This window comes from Haliotis asinina, chromosome 2, assembly GCF_037392515.1.
Source record: "Haliotis asinina isolate JCU_RB_2024 chromosome 2, JCU_Hal_asi_v2, whole genome shotgun sequence".
Classification (NCBI taxonomy): domain Eukaryota; kingdom Metazoa; phylum Mollusca; class Gastropoda; order Lepetellida; family Haliotidae; genus Haliotis; species Haliotis asinina.
Window position 1 is genome coordinate 88,454,496 of NC_090281.1, and position 14,250 is coordinate 88,468,745.

General features: G+C 40.4%; 1 protein-coding gene and 1 non-coding gene across 2 annotated transcripts in view; one reads left to right on the forward strand and one right to left on the reverse strand.

Moving 5' to 3' along the window:
- Positions 1-754: 754 nt before the first annotated feature.
- LOC137274537 (sodium- and chloride-dependent GABA transporter 2-like) overlaps positions 755-14,250 on the reverse strand; it is a 32,243-nt gene continuing 18,747 nt past the window's right edge. The window contains exons 3-13 of the mRNA XM_067807777.1: positions 13,537-13,816; positions 12,736-12,868; positions 10,289-10,423; positions 9,058-9,161; positions 7,005-7,129; positions 6,101-6,213; positions 5,402-5,539; positions 5,140-5,239; positions 4,364-4,464; positions 3,165-3,329; positions 755-2,734 (exon numbers count right to left, since the gene is read on the reverse strand). Of these exons, the coding sequence (XP_067663878.1) occupies positions 2,516-2,734; positions 3,165-3,329; positions 4,364-4,464; positions 5,140-5,239; positions 5,402-5,539; positions 6,101-6,213; positions 7,005-7,129; positions 9,058-9,161; positions 10,289-10,423; positions 12,736-12,868; positions 13,537-13,816 (1,613 nt within the window). The 3' untranslated portion in view covers positions 755-2,515. The remainder of the gene's footprint in view (positions 2,735-3,164; positions 3,330-4,363; positions 4,465-5,139; positions 5,240-5,401; positions 5,540-6,100; positions 6,214-7,004; positions 7,130-9,057; positions 9,162-10,288; positions 10,424-12,735; positions 12,869-13,536; positions 13,817-14,250) is intronic.
- Trnap-ugg (transfer RNA proline (anticodon UGG)) lies at positions 8,507-8,578 on the forward strand. Its single transcript has one exon. It is a non-coding gene; the product is annotated as a tRNA-Pro (tRNA).

The window sequence follows — 14,250 nt, forward strand, 5'->3', positions numbered from 1 at the left end:
TGAGTTCTCTTGCTGGTATGTTGAATGCAATAAACCTCCACATTCCTGATTCCTGTGTTCAATTTGTTGTGTTATTCATCGTAGACATTATGTTCAACATAATATTGCATATTATGAATAGTTGACATGTCACTGTAGCTCACCTTTCCAGTTCTGTAATGCGCAGTGCTCACATTCCACTTGTTACAGTTGGAAGTTGTATGTTCATGAATTAGAAAAAGTGAGACAATTGCAAAGATCTCATAAATTTACCGTAAACTGTACAACGACATGTTTAACATGGAGGACAGCACCATGAACAAACTCATGGGCATAATATGCATTTCAGTCGTTTACACATGGACCAAAATGTGCACAGTGTGATTTTGAAAGACGTGATACTTGATCAGTGATTTTCCATTTCACTGTTGTCATTAATAGACATATTTTAAGAAAAAGCTAGTACACCTTTAATGTCAAAGGTTACATTAGTTGTCGTGCGACATGACTTGTTTTGAAAATGTGTTATGTAGCATGTTTTAGCTGTAAAGGAATTCAGGATCTTTTGTTAGTGAAAGGACAAATTTTGTATTTTATACTCAGATACGCATATGCTGTATGGGCACTGGTTTACAAAAACATTGTGTACACATTGGAGACATATCTTTCCTGAACATTTTTACCTTTAAAAAAACATGTTAATGCAGATAGGTTGAATTGATAAGAGTCACACAAGCACACAGTGCTTATTTAATGTAACCACAAAACAAGAATGAAAAATATAAAAATTCTTTATTCATATTTCAGATTATGGTGTAGATGTAAATACAAATATGTTATCAATATACTTTGCACGGGCTATAAAAACGTTCTAATAACAATAAAGGCAGACATCTACTGACTTTCATTAAGTCATCACTTTGCCATATAAAATCTGATTAATTATAGTAATGATAAGTACATGTCAAAAGTAATCATGAATCACAGGATACAGGAATAAGTAACTTTGAACATGGGAATCGTTAGAAAATAACCAAAGAGATCTGGGGAATAACGAATGATCTATCTGAGGAATGAAACTCTTGAAGTAATTCCTCGTTTGCCCTCAGTCCTGTTTGATATTGTCCATGTTGCTCTGAGACATTTAGAAATTGGAGAAAACTAACATCACCAGAGTTAGTCTTTCGCTGGAGCAATATAAATAGACGTTGTAATCGTCAGTGTGAACCCAAAATATATTCAAATGTATCTGTGTGCTTATGGGTCAGTACTTACTGTGTTTTTTGCGTTTTGTAAATGCACAAGGTACCATCGATACAGACGTGTTAGTAATTAACACTATATACTTTTAAGATGTTCCCAGGAATCATATAACACCACTAAAAGAGGTAGCAGCAACATTTTGAAATGGTCGAGAAACACTTCCAAAACATGCCACTGGCTGACTAAGTTTCGTTTCTGCTTTTTATCCAAAATATCATTCTATACGATTGAAATATATGTTGTTTTTTTCTCTTTTTTTCACATTGGTTCTTAACTTATTTCCTTGTGTGCATTTGTTCACAGCTGCAGCATTGTAAACATTGTTTACAATAACACGATTACTCATTCAAATGAAGTGGGTAAGAACGTGAATAACGTAACTGTTAAACGAGTGAAAGAGTTAAACACAACGTGAAAGAGCACAAACCCATTAAAGTTTGACTCGTCTAAGTCTACAAAGAAAAATCCTATGACTACTTGGCTATATGACGAATTTAACTGATTCCTGTAGCGCCCCGCTGGTTACAAGACTTTGAAATGGGCTAATTTGAACAGATCGCTGTGAATCAATTAGTGGCACCAAAATGATAATTCCACCTTCAGTTCATCAGTATTTTGTCAATTAGTTTTTCCTGTCCTAGTCAAAATATGGAATTGAAAGTTACGAAATCTGCTATAGTGTTTCGACACCACACAAGTTCTGACACCCAGTTTGACAATAATCGATTCTGTTTGAACACAGGAGTATTGACATTTGAGTATTTTTCACAAAAACCAAATCTTAACATACCAAAATCACTCAATCACACATGCATCAATCAGCACATGCGTTTTATCACAAATATGTTTTAAGTGCTATTCTATTTATATTCCATTTCAAAAGATCTGAGAATAATACAGTTACGGGTAAAATACACAATTTTAAATGTAATGAAATACTGCATTGCATAACTGAAAACCCACGGATAGTAAGGCAGTTGAACAGTGTTACCAAATGTAATATATTCCAATTACTGGTATTTGAAATAAAACACTTGTATACACTTCAGTTGTTTCCTTCAAGACTATTAACAATATTGCAATAAACATGATGTCACCCAATCTTAATGTGGTTCACATAACAGGAAATAGTTGTGGAAGATTGCTTAAAAAATTATTAAAAATAACAACAAAACGGGATTTTACAAAATAAATGAAAACAAACTTACGCTACGGTTGAGCAACTTCTCGTCTTACAACATTATCTGTACCCCGTACTCTAATTCAGTGCTGTTTATAACTGAGTAAAGTAAGACTTTTCCTTCTCGAAGGCTGGATTTTCGTACGATGGAGGGGGTGTACCTCCGCTGGACGCTGGGGGACCGTACTGTTCTACAGTGGTGGGCAACCCTTGTCGCTCTCTCAAGACGTCGTCGTAGGTCTTGCGGCCGTAGTCGCACGGTCGCATCTGATGTTGTTTCAGCCCCGTCGGACGTAACAACACTCTTATGTCCTGTAAAACGTAAAGATTGCGAGTCTGTTTGCTTCATGCTTGGACACTAGTTCTACAGTTTTGAAACGATTACTTCAAGCTGTGTAAAAACTGAAAACAAACACGTTCAGCTGTCCTTAATATACAAGCTGTTATACGCTCAAAATAAACGCATTATGCCCAGTGCGTAGACACCATTAGTTGCGCCGTGAAAATACTGGTTGGAACTTCGTATCTCTTATATATATCTCGATACATATTATGTAAATGACTGTATTTTCGGGTCCTGACTCGATTATAAACAGAATGCTGTTATATAGCTGACATACTGCTAAACTAGGCATTAAACAGTAAACAAACTTTGCCGTGTACTCCCAATGATTCCTTAGGGGTGTAGTTTGTTTATATTTCACCAGACCTGAGACTGATTATCTGCTGCCTTACAACGTACCCTGCACTTGATGTACTTGTAGACTGCGATGATGGGCACCCAGACGATGGAGAAACACGCCATTGTCCACCCGATAGCTACAGCCCATTCGGGGTAGAAGTACTTTCCTGATGGCCTTTCGTAGGTCAGCTCAGAGTAGTTTATGGCGCTCATCACGAAGATGGACTGCAAAACAACAGTGTTAAATCACGTAGATTAATGACAGTGTCCCTTTAATAAAGACCCCTCCTATGTAAATAAAACACCTCGACTTGGAAAGGTTAGTATGTTGGGGTTGGGGGTGAATGGGGCAGTCATCTGAGCAGGTCAGTGAGTAGAGTTATGTCCCTTGGGCACGCCAGACACCTGTGATCATGGCTTTCGTTGGTGTCACTTAAGGACGTCTATTGTGTATCATGTTCTACTTTCGCCCCACAATGGTATGTCACCGTGACATAAGTAGAATACTCTTCAAAGCCAACTCACTCACTTATTTGAAGGTTCCCGATGTCCCCGCTCCTCAAAGCGACTTTAGCGCTACGATAGACGTTAGGCTATGTTAAAGTATGGGAGAAAACGGTCATCATAGCGCTACCATCACTGCGTGGAATGCCCAAGCATTTGTTTGAGTACATGATTTTAGTGCCCTATACATAATGGCCCTTGACGAAGAGTCGGATGGCATCCCACTGAGTGAGTGAGTTTAGTTTTATGCCGCACTCAGCAATATTCCAGCTATATAGCGGTGGTCTGTAGATAAATATATATCGAGCCTGGACCAGACAATCCAATGTCCATTGTCGCCTTTTAGGGCAAGCATTGCTGAAGGCCTATTCTACCCCGGGAACGTCACAACTCCATCCCACTGAACATAGCATTGAGTATAGTACTGATGTCCGCATATATCACATTGGAAATATCGTTAAACATGGTATCAAATAGTACTGAGAATATAATTGACAAAACACAGTATAATCTTTGGGCATAATCTTTAACATAGCATTGAGCACAGTATTCAACGTCTCATCAAATGCAACATGGACCTGAGCACAGTAGTCAACATTTCACTGAATGCAGCATTGCATTGAGCATAGTATTCGTCATGTTGAATGCCACATAGGACTAAGCACAGTATTTGATATATCATTGAATGCAACACAGCATCAGCAGCATAGTATTCGACATATCTTTGAATTCAATATAGCATTCAGAGAACTCACAATGCAGAAAACAGGTGAGAAAAACAGCCAACAGATCTTCATGAAAGGTAGGATGGTCCACCCAAGCATCATCTCAATGTTGTCAAGGAAGCGGTTGACACCTGAAAACAGAAGGTTCAAGATCGTGGGAAGGTTTAGTCATTACGTTCCCTGACACCTTCACATCGGACCAGCCTACCAGTAATTGACGAATCGTTTTCTTTCTGGAGTGAGTGGGTTCAGGTTGTATACTGTTATGGTCTGCCATTTTCCAGCACTATCGGAAATTGGCTCAATATATTGTAATCATACGTGGGGAATCAAACTGCAAGACTATCAATTTGCTCCTCCAGTTGTTGTGGATCCGGGTTAGAAATAGTCATCAGCCCATGCTCGTAGTGAGGGAAGACTCACGACATATGGTGGTCAGGCTTTGCTTACTTGGTTGCCACTTGTCATCGTATCGCAGTTGTGGAGATCGATGCTCGTGCTGTTGATCACTGAATTGCCTGGTCCAGAATCAAATATTTGCAAATCGTCACCTTATAGGGGAGTCCTGATAAACAACAACCACCCAATCCAATAGTGGTGAAAACACCAGTGGTCCACACGCTGAATTTCGTTGTGCAGCCTTATGTCCCTTGGGTGTGCAATACATATATTATCATTGGTTGGAATTTTGGTTATCAATACGATTCTTCGATCTGCATTTGTTCCACATCAAGGTGACATAAATGAAATACTGATCAAAGTAGTGTTAGAATCAGTCGCCACCTCTGTATTTTATTGCAACTCACCATAGATATAGGCGATGGCGATGAGCTCGAAGAATGCCACCAAGAGAATAATACGACTTCCAGAATAGTAGTCGAAGAGCTGGAACACGTACATCCCTCCCTGAAACATTCAACACATAGGGTCACTTCATAATTTGTTGTTTACAATGTTTCCACCCACCCCTGGAATCCAAGAGATTCATTGCAGTCGTTTCTGGATTTTCTCCTCCTTGAGGTGATCGAGACTGAGAATCTGCGAGATCAACAAAAATATTTTACTCACGTTAGTCACCATGGAAAGGCCGATGAGGAAAGATATGAAACACACAACGCCGATGAAAATCTCTTTACGGTAGCCCTTTCTGAGGTAGGAAGGATACTGGTCGACCACAGCTGTGATCACACCCTCAACACCCACAAACTACAAACAGAAACAAACAGTACACAGGAAGTGGTTCACTTCAGCGATGTGCAGAAACAAAAACAGTACACAGCAACCACTGAGATGAACGTTTTACAGCTACAGAAACGTCATCTATCAAACAGGTTTTAGGCCTTCAGTAATGCCCTACATCTAAATACACGAACCACGTCTATTGCCTCTTAAGCGACTTTCTTCCATATATGCCTCTGGTCACCCAACAGTAATAGGGTACCCGGTAGGAGGGAATATTTAGCGAAAAAACTAAAAACACACATGAAATAGAAAGTGGGTACAAAATCGTGCGCTCGAATTATACCAAAAAAGAAACAATAATCACACACATGGACAGTCCTCTCCCCATCTGGATATGATCCCGGGAAACCATACAAAATGCATCAAAGAGAATAACCGTATTTTAAGTGTTCTCAGATCACCCACCCATCTCGCGCATCATTTAGGTGTTCTGCTGTTTCCTCAAGCAACGTTTTAGGACGAAACAAGAAGACCGATCGGAAGGCTTATTCTAATATGCTAGCCAATAGGATGGTCGCCACATACCTGGCTGTCGAGGCCCAGTAAGATGATCATGAGGAAGAAGAGGATGGACCACACAGGAGCCGCTGGCATCTGAGCCACAGCCTTAGGATAGGCAATGAAGGCCAAACCAGGACCTGGATGGGAGTAAGTTAAATGTAAATATGTGAACATTTTGAAAGCGCTTCGGGTGTTCTGAAATATGTTTATTTTGCATCACACGTTCATGAGTTGCATAAGAAATACCAACTATGCAAAGTATAATGCTGAATGGTGATACACCGACGAGGGAGAAGTCATGATACATGGAGTTATCTCCCTTGATCCATGAACCTGACCACTTGAAACCTTCCACAGTGGAAATCGCGGTGGCTAAGCGGGCTAAGCGGCTGGCTATTAGGTACCTGACTCTGTGAGTGCGGGTTCGAATCTCGGATGGAACTCAACCAAAAAAGAAAGTACTAGAATTTGTACTTTACTAAGAAAATGAAATCCAAAATATGACATATGTTGCATCTAACCATTTTTTACATGCCATTGTGTAATCACTGTACAACAACGGTTAAGTACAGTCACAACTTGGACTACTCAACGAAATTACAGATCTATTGATTTTTCTTATGAATGTTTCTAAGTAATATGAGTAAAAAGATTTTCTCTTACTCTTTTGAGTAGTATATGTTGTAGACACAGAAGAAAATGGACCATTCAGTGAAAATATCCACAGGCATAGCTAATTTAGTATTGTAAGCGCGTAGCAAACAAATTTTTTTTATGTAAACCGGATAGGTTGCAAAGCTTTATATTGAGAGAGTAACGATGGCTAGACCAGCCTTTCTAGCAACAATCATTTGTAACCCGGGGCTTGTTTTATAATGGTAGTTAAGCCCTTGTAAATGTGCAGCTCTCCATTGTCGTCTGTTTATACCTGATTCGGCTACGTCCTCTATAGACCTGCCCTGGGTCTTCGCCATATAGCCCAAGATGGTGAACACGATGAAGCCGGCGAAGAAACTGGTACCGCTGTTGGTGAGTGAGAACAGAACCGCATCCCTGAAACATGGAGCAGTAAGTGAGTTCATTTGGACGGATACCTAACTACATGACTGAGAAACGTCGCTTTTAGCAATATCCCAGCAATACCATGGCTAGGAATGCCAGAAATGGGCTTCAAACATTGAAGCCATATGGGGATTCGAACCTGGTCATTGACGTAAAAAAGCGGACACGGAAAATTAGGCTACCCAACCGCCCCTCTTTGCAAAAGATCTCAGAACACCTTTAAGTAGGTCCTCGTGTGTGTACTTAGGTCAGTCCAGTGACCATCAACGACATGTCACTTAATTATCCCTATTTTGCTTTGTTTCACGTTGTGATCAATAATATTTAGTTCTTCTTCTTGACCACATGTAACTAGTTGGGTCTCAAATGGGCAAATCCTTGGTTGACGTGGGAATTCCCGAATTATGGGATGCGTCCAAAGAAAGGACGATACTAAGAATGGGCAATTTTTGACGTAACACTGTAAAGAAATTGCTATATAGTCCGTTTGGCTCAAAAACGAACCGAATGACAATTCAACCTGAAAGCTAATAAAAATAAACTCAGTGAAACGCTGATCATAATCAAAATATCAGACCAACTCTATGAGGTGTTTGCAGATTTTTTGTCCTAAAAAGAAAAGAATAGTAGTTTAACAAACTATCATTAAATACTGACACAATTCACTGTTACGAGAGAGGAGTGCAGAGAAAGGGACAGACAGTAGCTCGAGAAACACGTGCAAAGGTGCCGACAAAGTTATTGTTTCATTAATTTGTGTTGTGCCATTTCCATCCTTCCTCAAACATTTTCAGGTAAAAAATTCTACAAAACAACTCACAGAGTTGGTATGATGTTTTGATTAGCATTTCATTTCATTGAGTATTTTATGGTTAGTTTTCGAGTTGGATTGTAATTTACCGGTCCGCTTTTGAGCCAGATGACAAAATATAAATAAATGTATTTCTTCAACTGTGATTTTTGTGATTTATAGGGTTTTGGTGTAAGTAGATGAAATGTTTACAAAAAGTCTCGCTTTATTTTGTGGCAACCAAAATGAAAAAAACGGCTTTATAACCCGTATAATGCACGTCTTCATGATCTAACGTGATTCAAAGGTAGACAACTCGTGGTTCCTCTAAATATGGAGCCTTTCAATGCGTCGATCGTTTCAGATTGCGACACTAGGTCATGGATTCACGTCGAAGCGGAGGCCGTCGTGTTTGTACATCCCTGAGGTAAGATGGTGTAGGACTAAACGCAATGTTACATTATATATGTTAGTAAACAACCACACTAACATTGCATTGTTTGGTGGGAACATACCGTGGACACGTTCCCGCCCTTCGTAGCGATGTGCATTCTTAACATATCCTCGAATTCTGAGCTGGCTCGTTGGTCTAGGGGTATGATTCTCGCTTTGGGTGCGAGAGGTCCCGGGTTCGAATCCCGGACGAGCCCTGCAAATCTTTTGCCTTTTTTCCCTTTATGCGAAGTCAAGAATTTGACGTTTTCAATGCAAATTGTGGTTGTGAAATTGCATTTTGTGTTCAAACTCTACAGCATCATCCAATAACTTGAAAATTATTGTTTGAAATGTGTCCACATTATGAAATTCCTTGTCCTAAATGTGATGTACAAAGTAAAATTTTAAAATTTTGAAATATTTGTCGGTCGCAGGAAACCTATTTGATGAATTGTTTTCAAATTTTTCTAACATTTTCTTGTCTTGTTCCTAATGGTCATCTTTTCATGATTCTTTTTTGAAAATTTGGAGTTGTTCCTGTATTTGACAAACGACAAGTCAGTAACTCACACTGGTCTCAAGGCATGTCAAGGTCAGTTTAATATTGTTGTTCAGCTGAAGTTGGGAGTTAGGGTCTGGAGGTATTTGTGAGCCCTCTTTACATGTTTAAAAATGTTTTCATTATAAATATTACCTGTAGGAATTGTGATGGAACTTGTTGTAGGATCCAAGCGCTGTCAGTGCACCCAGTGATATGGAGTAAGAGAAGAAGATCTGTGTCCCTGCATCCACCCATACCTGCATCAGTCGTATACCCACACTCAGACTCGTTTATTCAATACTGCAGGATATATCACCTTGGGTACAATTGCACCAGAGCATATAATTTTTAATAAACGGCGTGCATTAATACATGCTTTAAATATGATGAAGGTAATGTGATTGTCTGTGGTTTTTGTGAACAAATAAGTTTGATGAAGTTATATTTGTGCGGTGCAACAGAGTGTAACCAAGGTAAACATTTTGGACAGAAATATTATACGGACTTCTTCTTGGATGTAGAGATCCCTCCAATGTTCACAGCAGCTGCTGTTATAGTCATCCTGTTGTTTCTCCTTCATGGATACATTTACCGTCAGATTGTTCAATGCTATTCTCAATTTATAAAGACGTGTCTTGGCGACGGGTAATATACGTTTCTGTGTTAAAATCAGTTTTGAATCCAGAGTATATTGACAGAAAAGCCGAGGTAGAAACAGACAAATGCCAATCCTGGATAAAGATCCTGGATCCTGTAACCTTTGTTTGCAAGTGCTGGTAAATAACTTTTCGTTACCAACTTGTTGTGATAGCCAAGTCCACGTGAAAACAGTTGAAAAGGCACGCGCCTCCTTCAATTACCATTCAAGCACGTGAATATTTAAACGTTGACATGCAAAAGTGCCCTGAAATGTTTTCGAGCAAAATGTTTTGCGAAAATGTCTTTAAGATAATTCTGTCTATCGTATCGTGCAGACCCTGACCTTCCCCCAATGAAGCCCATGCATGTCCATAATATGTGTCCTGTCATCATTAGACTAAGATCTTTTCTCTGAAATGAACATATTTTACAACAGTTCAGGACAAATAATTGTGAAATATAATCATGAAATATAATGACAAGGACCAGAGACTTTCTTCATTTCCAGACCCTTGCCACATACTCTAAGCTAGCATGGGCTTTCTTGGATATGTTTGTTTCAGGGTATGGCAGACTAGTCAGTTTCGGGAACATTAATAAAGTTTTTGCACACATTTGTTATTTCATGTAATTTTCTGTAAAATGGGTTCATTTCAGCAGTAGGCTACTCTAGTCTATAAAATCGGCGTAAGCACAATCTTGACTTGAATACACACACGTCAGCCAATGGGGCGGATGAACATACCTCGATGTCGGCTAGCTTAGCGACGTTTGGTTTCAGGTAGAAAATGACGCCGTCGTATGCACCGTCGAGGAGGGAGTTCCTGATCAGGAGACACAACATGAAGATGTATGGGGAAGTTGCCGTCACGTACATCACCTATGGACGGAAGAGCGTCGCAACATACATATGTCACATGTTTGTAACGTGAAAGGGACCGATCTGGTGCCCGGCAAATATAGGATAAACAAGGGCTTGGAGTAAGTAAACATACACGTGCATATCGTGCAGGTCCATGTATAATCTTGAACACGGCGTTAAACACCACTTCACCTCAACGTTAAAAGGGGCCTGTGCTCGGTATGTTTGGCAGACTAAACAAACCTACACTTTCTCATGCATCCCCTTATCGTTAAAATGTGGTGTGTGGTCCTGTGCATAAAGCACAAGTCATAAATCAGTTAAAGTTAATCAACGTTTGGCACCGACAAGCCTTGGATTGGTGACCGTGTTTGGCAGCTCGCCTCCTCCTTCTAAGATTTCAATCCTGCTCCACAACGAAGCACATGTTATACATGCGGTCTCATCTTAGGCATGTGAGTTCAACTGCCCCTGTTCACCTAGCAGAAAATGGGTACCCGGTGGGAATCATGTGCTTATTACCCTTCTAGCCCCGCACAGTTTGTGTTATCGGGGGTAATTATGTGCAGAGCTTTGATTGTTAGAGCCATGAACATTCACATAGTGAATGGAGTTTATAACATTGTAAATGCACTTGGTATTATGGACCCCATCCCAGGACCCCATCTCTGGTACTCCACTAAACCAACTACACGGGGTCTTCTAGTTTAGAACTGGTCCCTAAAAATGAATGAGATTACATGATTGACTGGGTAGTCAGGCTCGACGTCTTGGTCGATTAAATGTTCTCTACGGCAAGCGCATAATAGCCACTGGATTGCATGCTCCAGAACCCATCACTTACAGACTGGCAGCATGTTGCTGGAATATTGCTGACCATTAAACATCACTTTAGTCCGTTTGCTTAAAAACCGGGCCGATGAATTGCAATCTAACTCGAAAACTAATCAACATTAAATACTCAAGGAAACGCTGGTCATAATCACAACATCAAAACTCTGTAGGTTTTTTTTTCCAGAATTCTTTGTCTTGAAGCTAAATAAACCCAAGTTGTTTAACAAACAATAATCAAAACATCGATACTGTTCACGTTTTGTTACAAGGGAGGAGTGCAGAGAAAGGGACAGCCAGGTGTTCTAGAAAGGGTGGAGATGGCACAGCAATGGTTAATGAATAAACAAATATGATGGCACGTGTTCAGGTGCTTCTAGATCATCTGTTTGTTCCTTTCTCTGCACTCCTCCCTCGTACCAAACAGTGAGCCAAACGGACTATACCCGCTCAGTCAGCTTTAGTAATACCCGGCTAATTGAGATAATACAACCAGCAAAGATCTTACATTGATCATACATAATCCAATATTTTCCAATATAGCTTCTCGTTGTTTCTCGTTGTGTCTGTTTTGACAATCCATCATGATGTCAACAAAGGTCCACATTAGTATTCTGCATGCATTTTTTGAGAACCTTCCATTGTCATGCATCTTCACCTTTCAAGTCCGTCGTGAACCCCCTGGCATATGATCATTCAACCGTTAATCAAGACCCAGTCTGGAGAGTTTCACCATCCTGGGTTCACGGAGGTCTAGATGTGACTGTACATCATTTCAGTGTAATGGTCTAGTGAGCATGTATGCCAGGGTCTAAGCGGAATTCTAACGTTGCCTAATTTAACGGCCAAGAGATCCGGATATAGGTGGATTATAGGAACATTGTCCAGGGTGATTTATATCACCTGTATATACTGATATACTATCCGCCATTACAACATTGAGTGACTGATTTTAGTTGTACGCCGCACTCAGCAAAATATTATAGTTATATTGCGTCGGTCAGTAAATAATCGAGGCAGGATCAGACAATCCAGTGATCAACAGCATGAGCATCATTCTGAGCTCTTGTGAACCGATGACGTGTCAACCACGAGAGCGAGTCTGACCACCAGATCCCGTTAGTCGCCTTTTATGGCAAGCATGGGTTGCTGAAGGCCTATTCTAAACATGATCTTCACGGGTCCCAATAAAACAGTCAACCTAATGGTTGAACGAAATAACTGAACCCTTCTATGGGAGTGACAATTTGCGATAACCTCTTGCCCTTTTAACAACTGGTTCTACACCAACGCTAGTAGTGGGCATTTTTTAGTTGTGAACCAGGACGTAAACTGACTTTTGGTATTCATGTGGAACAAATGACTCGATTTGTTTTTAAAGAAATTACCGGTTTTTGAGCGGGATATGGGTATAATCATATTAAATGATATACAAAGAAAACCATAATCACTTTTACATTGTTTTAGATATACCTCTTCAGTGTAAAAAGTACAGTTACCTTGCCCGATGATTTGATACCCTTACAGATGCAGGCGTAGACAACGATCCAGGCGAAGATGAGGCAGAGGCAGAGATCCCACTTGATGCCACCCATATCGTCCACCCCGGTGGAGATCCCCAGAACCTTACGTCTGCAGGATACAACGACAGGCGTAACAGTCAAGATACAACGACAGGCGTAACAGTCAAGATACGACAGGCGTACTAGTCACGATACAACAACAATCAAGAAACAGTGGTAGTCATAATAGTAACGAGTCATTAATATTTGTAACAGTCAAGATACAATGGAAGTCGTAACAATTTTCATCGTACGTTAATATTATCACCATACAAAATGACTGCCGGCCTGGAAGCCCGGCGCCAGTTGTTATTGTATCGGGCCGGCAGTTTCAAATATTTCCAGGCCCTTGTGGCCTTCAGTAAATTGGCAATTTATGTTGTTGTTTTTTCAAGAATTTGATGTCATTCCATATAATGACAGAAATAAACAATAGAATACCGTTTATATTGTAGCAGTAGTAGTATCTTTTGTTTCTATTGGTTTGACTTTAACAAACTGGACCTGCAGATTTAATTCAGGGCCTGTAGATTTTAAAGCCTGCAGGTCCTGATGGTCAGTTAGCAAATTACTAAAGTATTTCATACAATGAAATATATATCACCTGCCCCTCGTGTAGGCTGTAAATTATCTGCAGTTATAACAATATAAACTACCACAGAGTGAACCAGTTATGTCAGTAAACCACTGAAAAAATACCAACTAAAGACCACTTTCAACTCCCATACTATTACTTACTCCCAGTATTCCGTGACAGGGTCTACAAACGACTGAGTGATGTTGGGGTCAGTCAGGTTGGTGATGATATTGCCGGGGTCGGTTGAGTTGGTGCCGTTGCCGGTCATAGGTGCTGACACGAAGTTCTCAGAGCAGTTCTCGGTGTTCCAGTCATGGTTACAGGTTGCCCATGGCAACGTGGTGGTGAATGACGAGAACATGTAATAGAACGCCCAGCAGAGAATCACGTTGTAGTAGCAGTTGAGGAGGAAGACGATGATGACGGTGGCCATACCGATACCTATCAATACAAAACGGTGCCAGACACCATCGGTTGCACTAGACACGCCTAACGTCTAACGTCTAACCCGTGAGGATTCGAGTAAGAACTAGTCTTCAGCAACACATGTTTGTCGTAACAGGCGACTAATCCAGACTGGGTATATCTGCAATATTGCTGAGTGCGGCGTTACGCATTAAACGAACCGAAACTGATATTTTCAGTACATTATGGTAGCTACATGTACCCCGGAGACATCATCCTTAGGTTTCAGGGACATAATGAACCCACAACTTACTCCTGGACCCATTACTTTGGTTCTTGGATCGAGAAAGAACCACCCTTGAATTGCTTTCACCAACCACGCAAACCAAGGGAAACGTCTCGAGGGAGGGAAATGTCACGGCATGGGTCCCGGCATGATGTTGTTAACGAAATTTTGAAACCGGACTCAA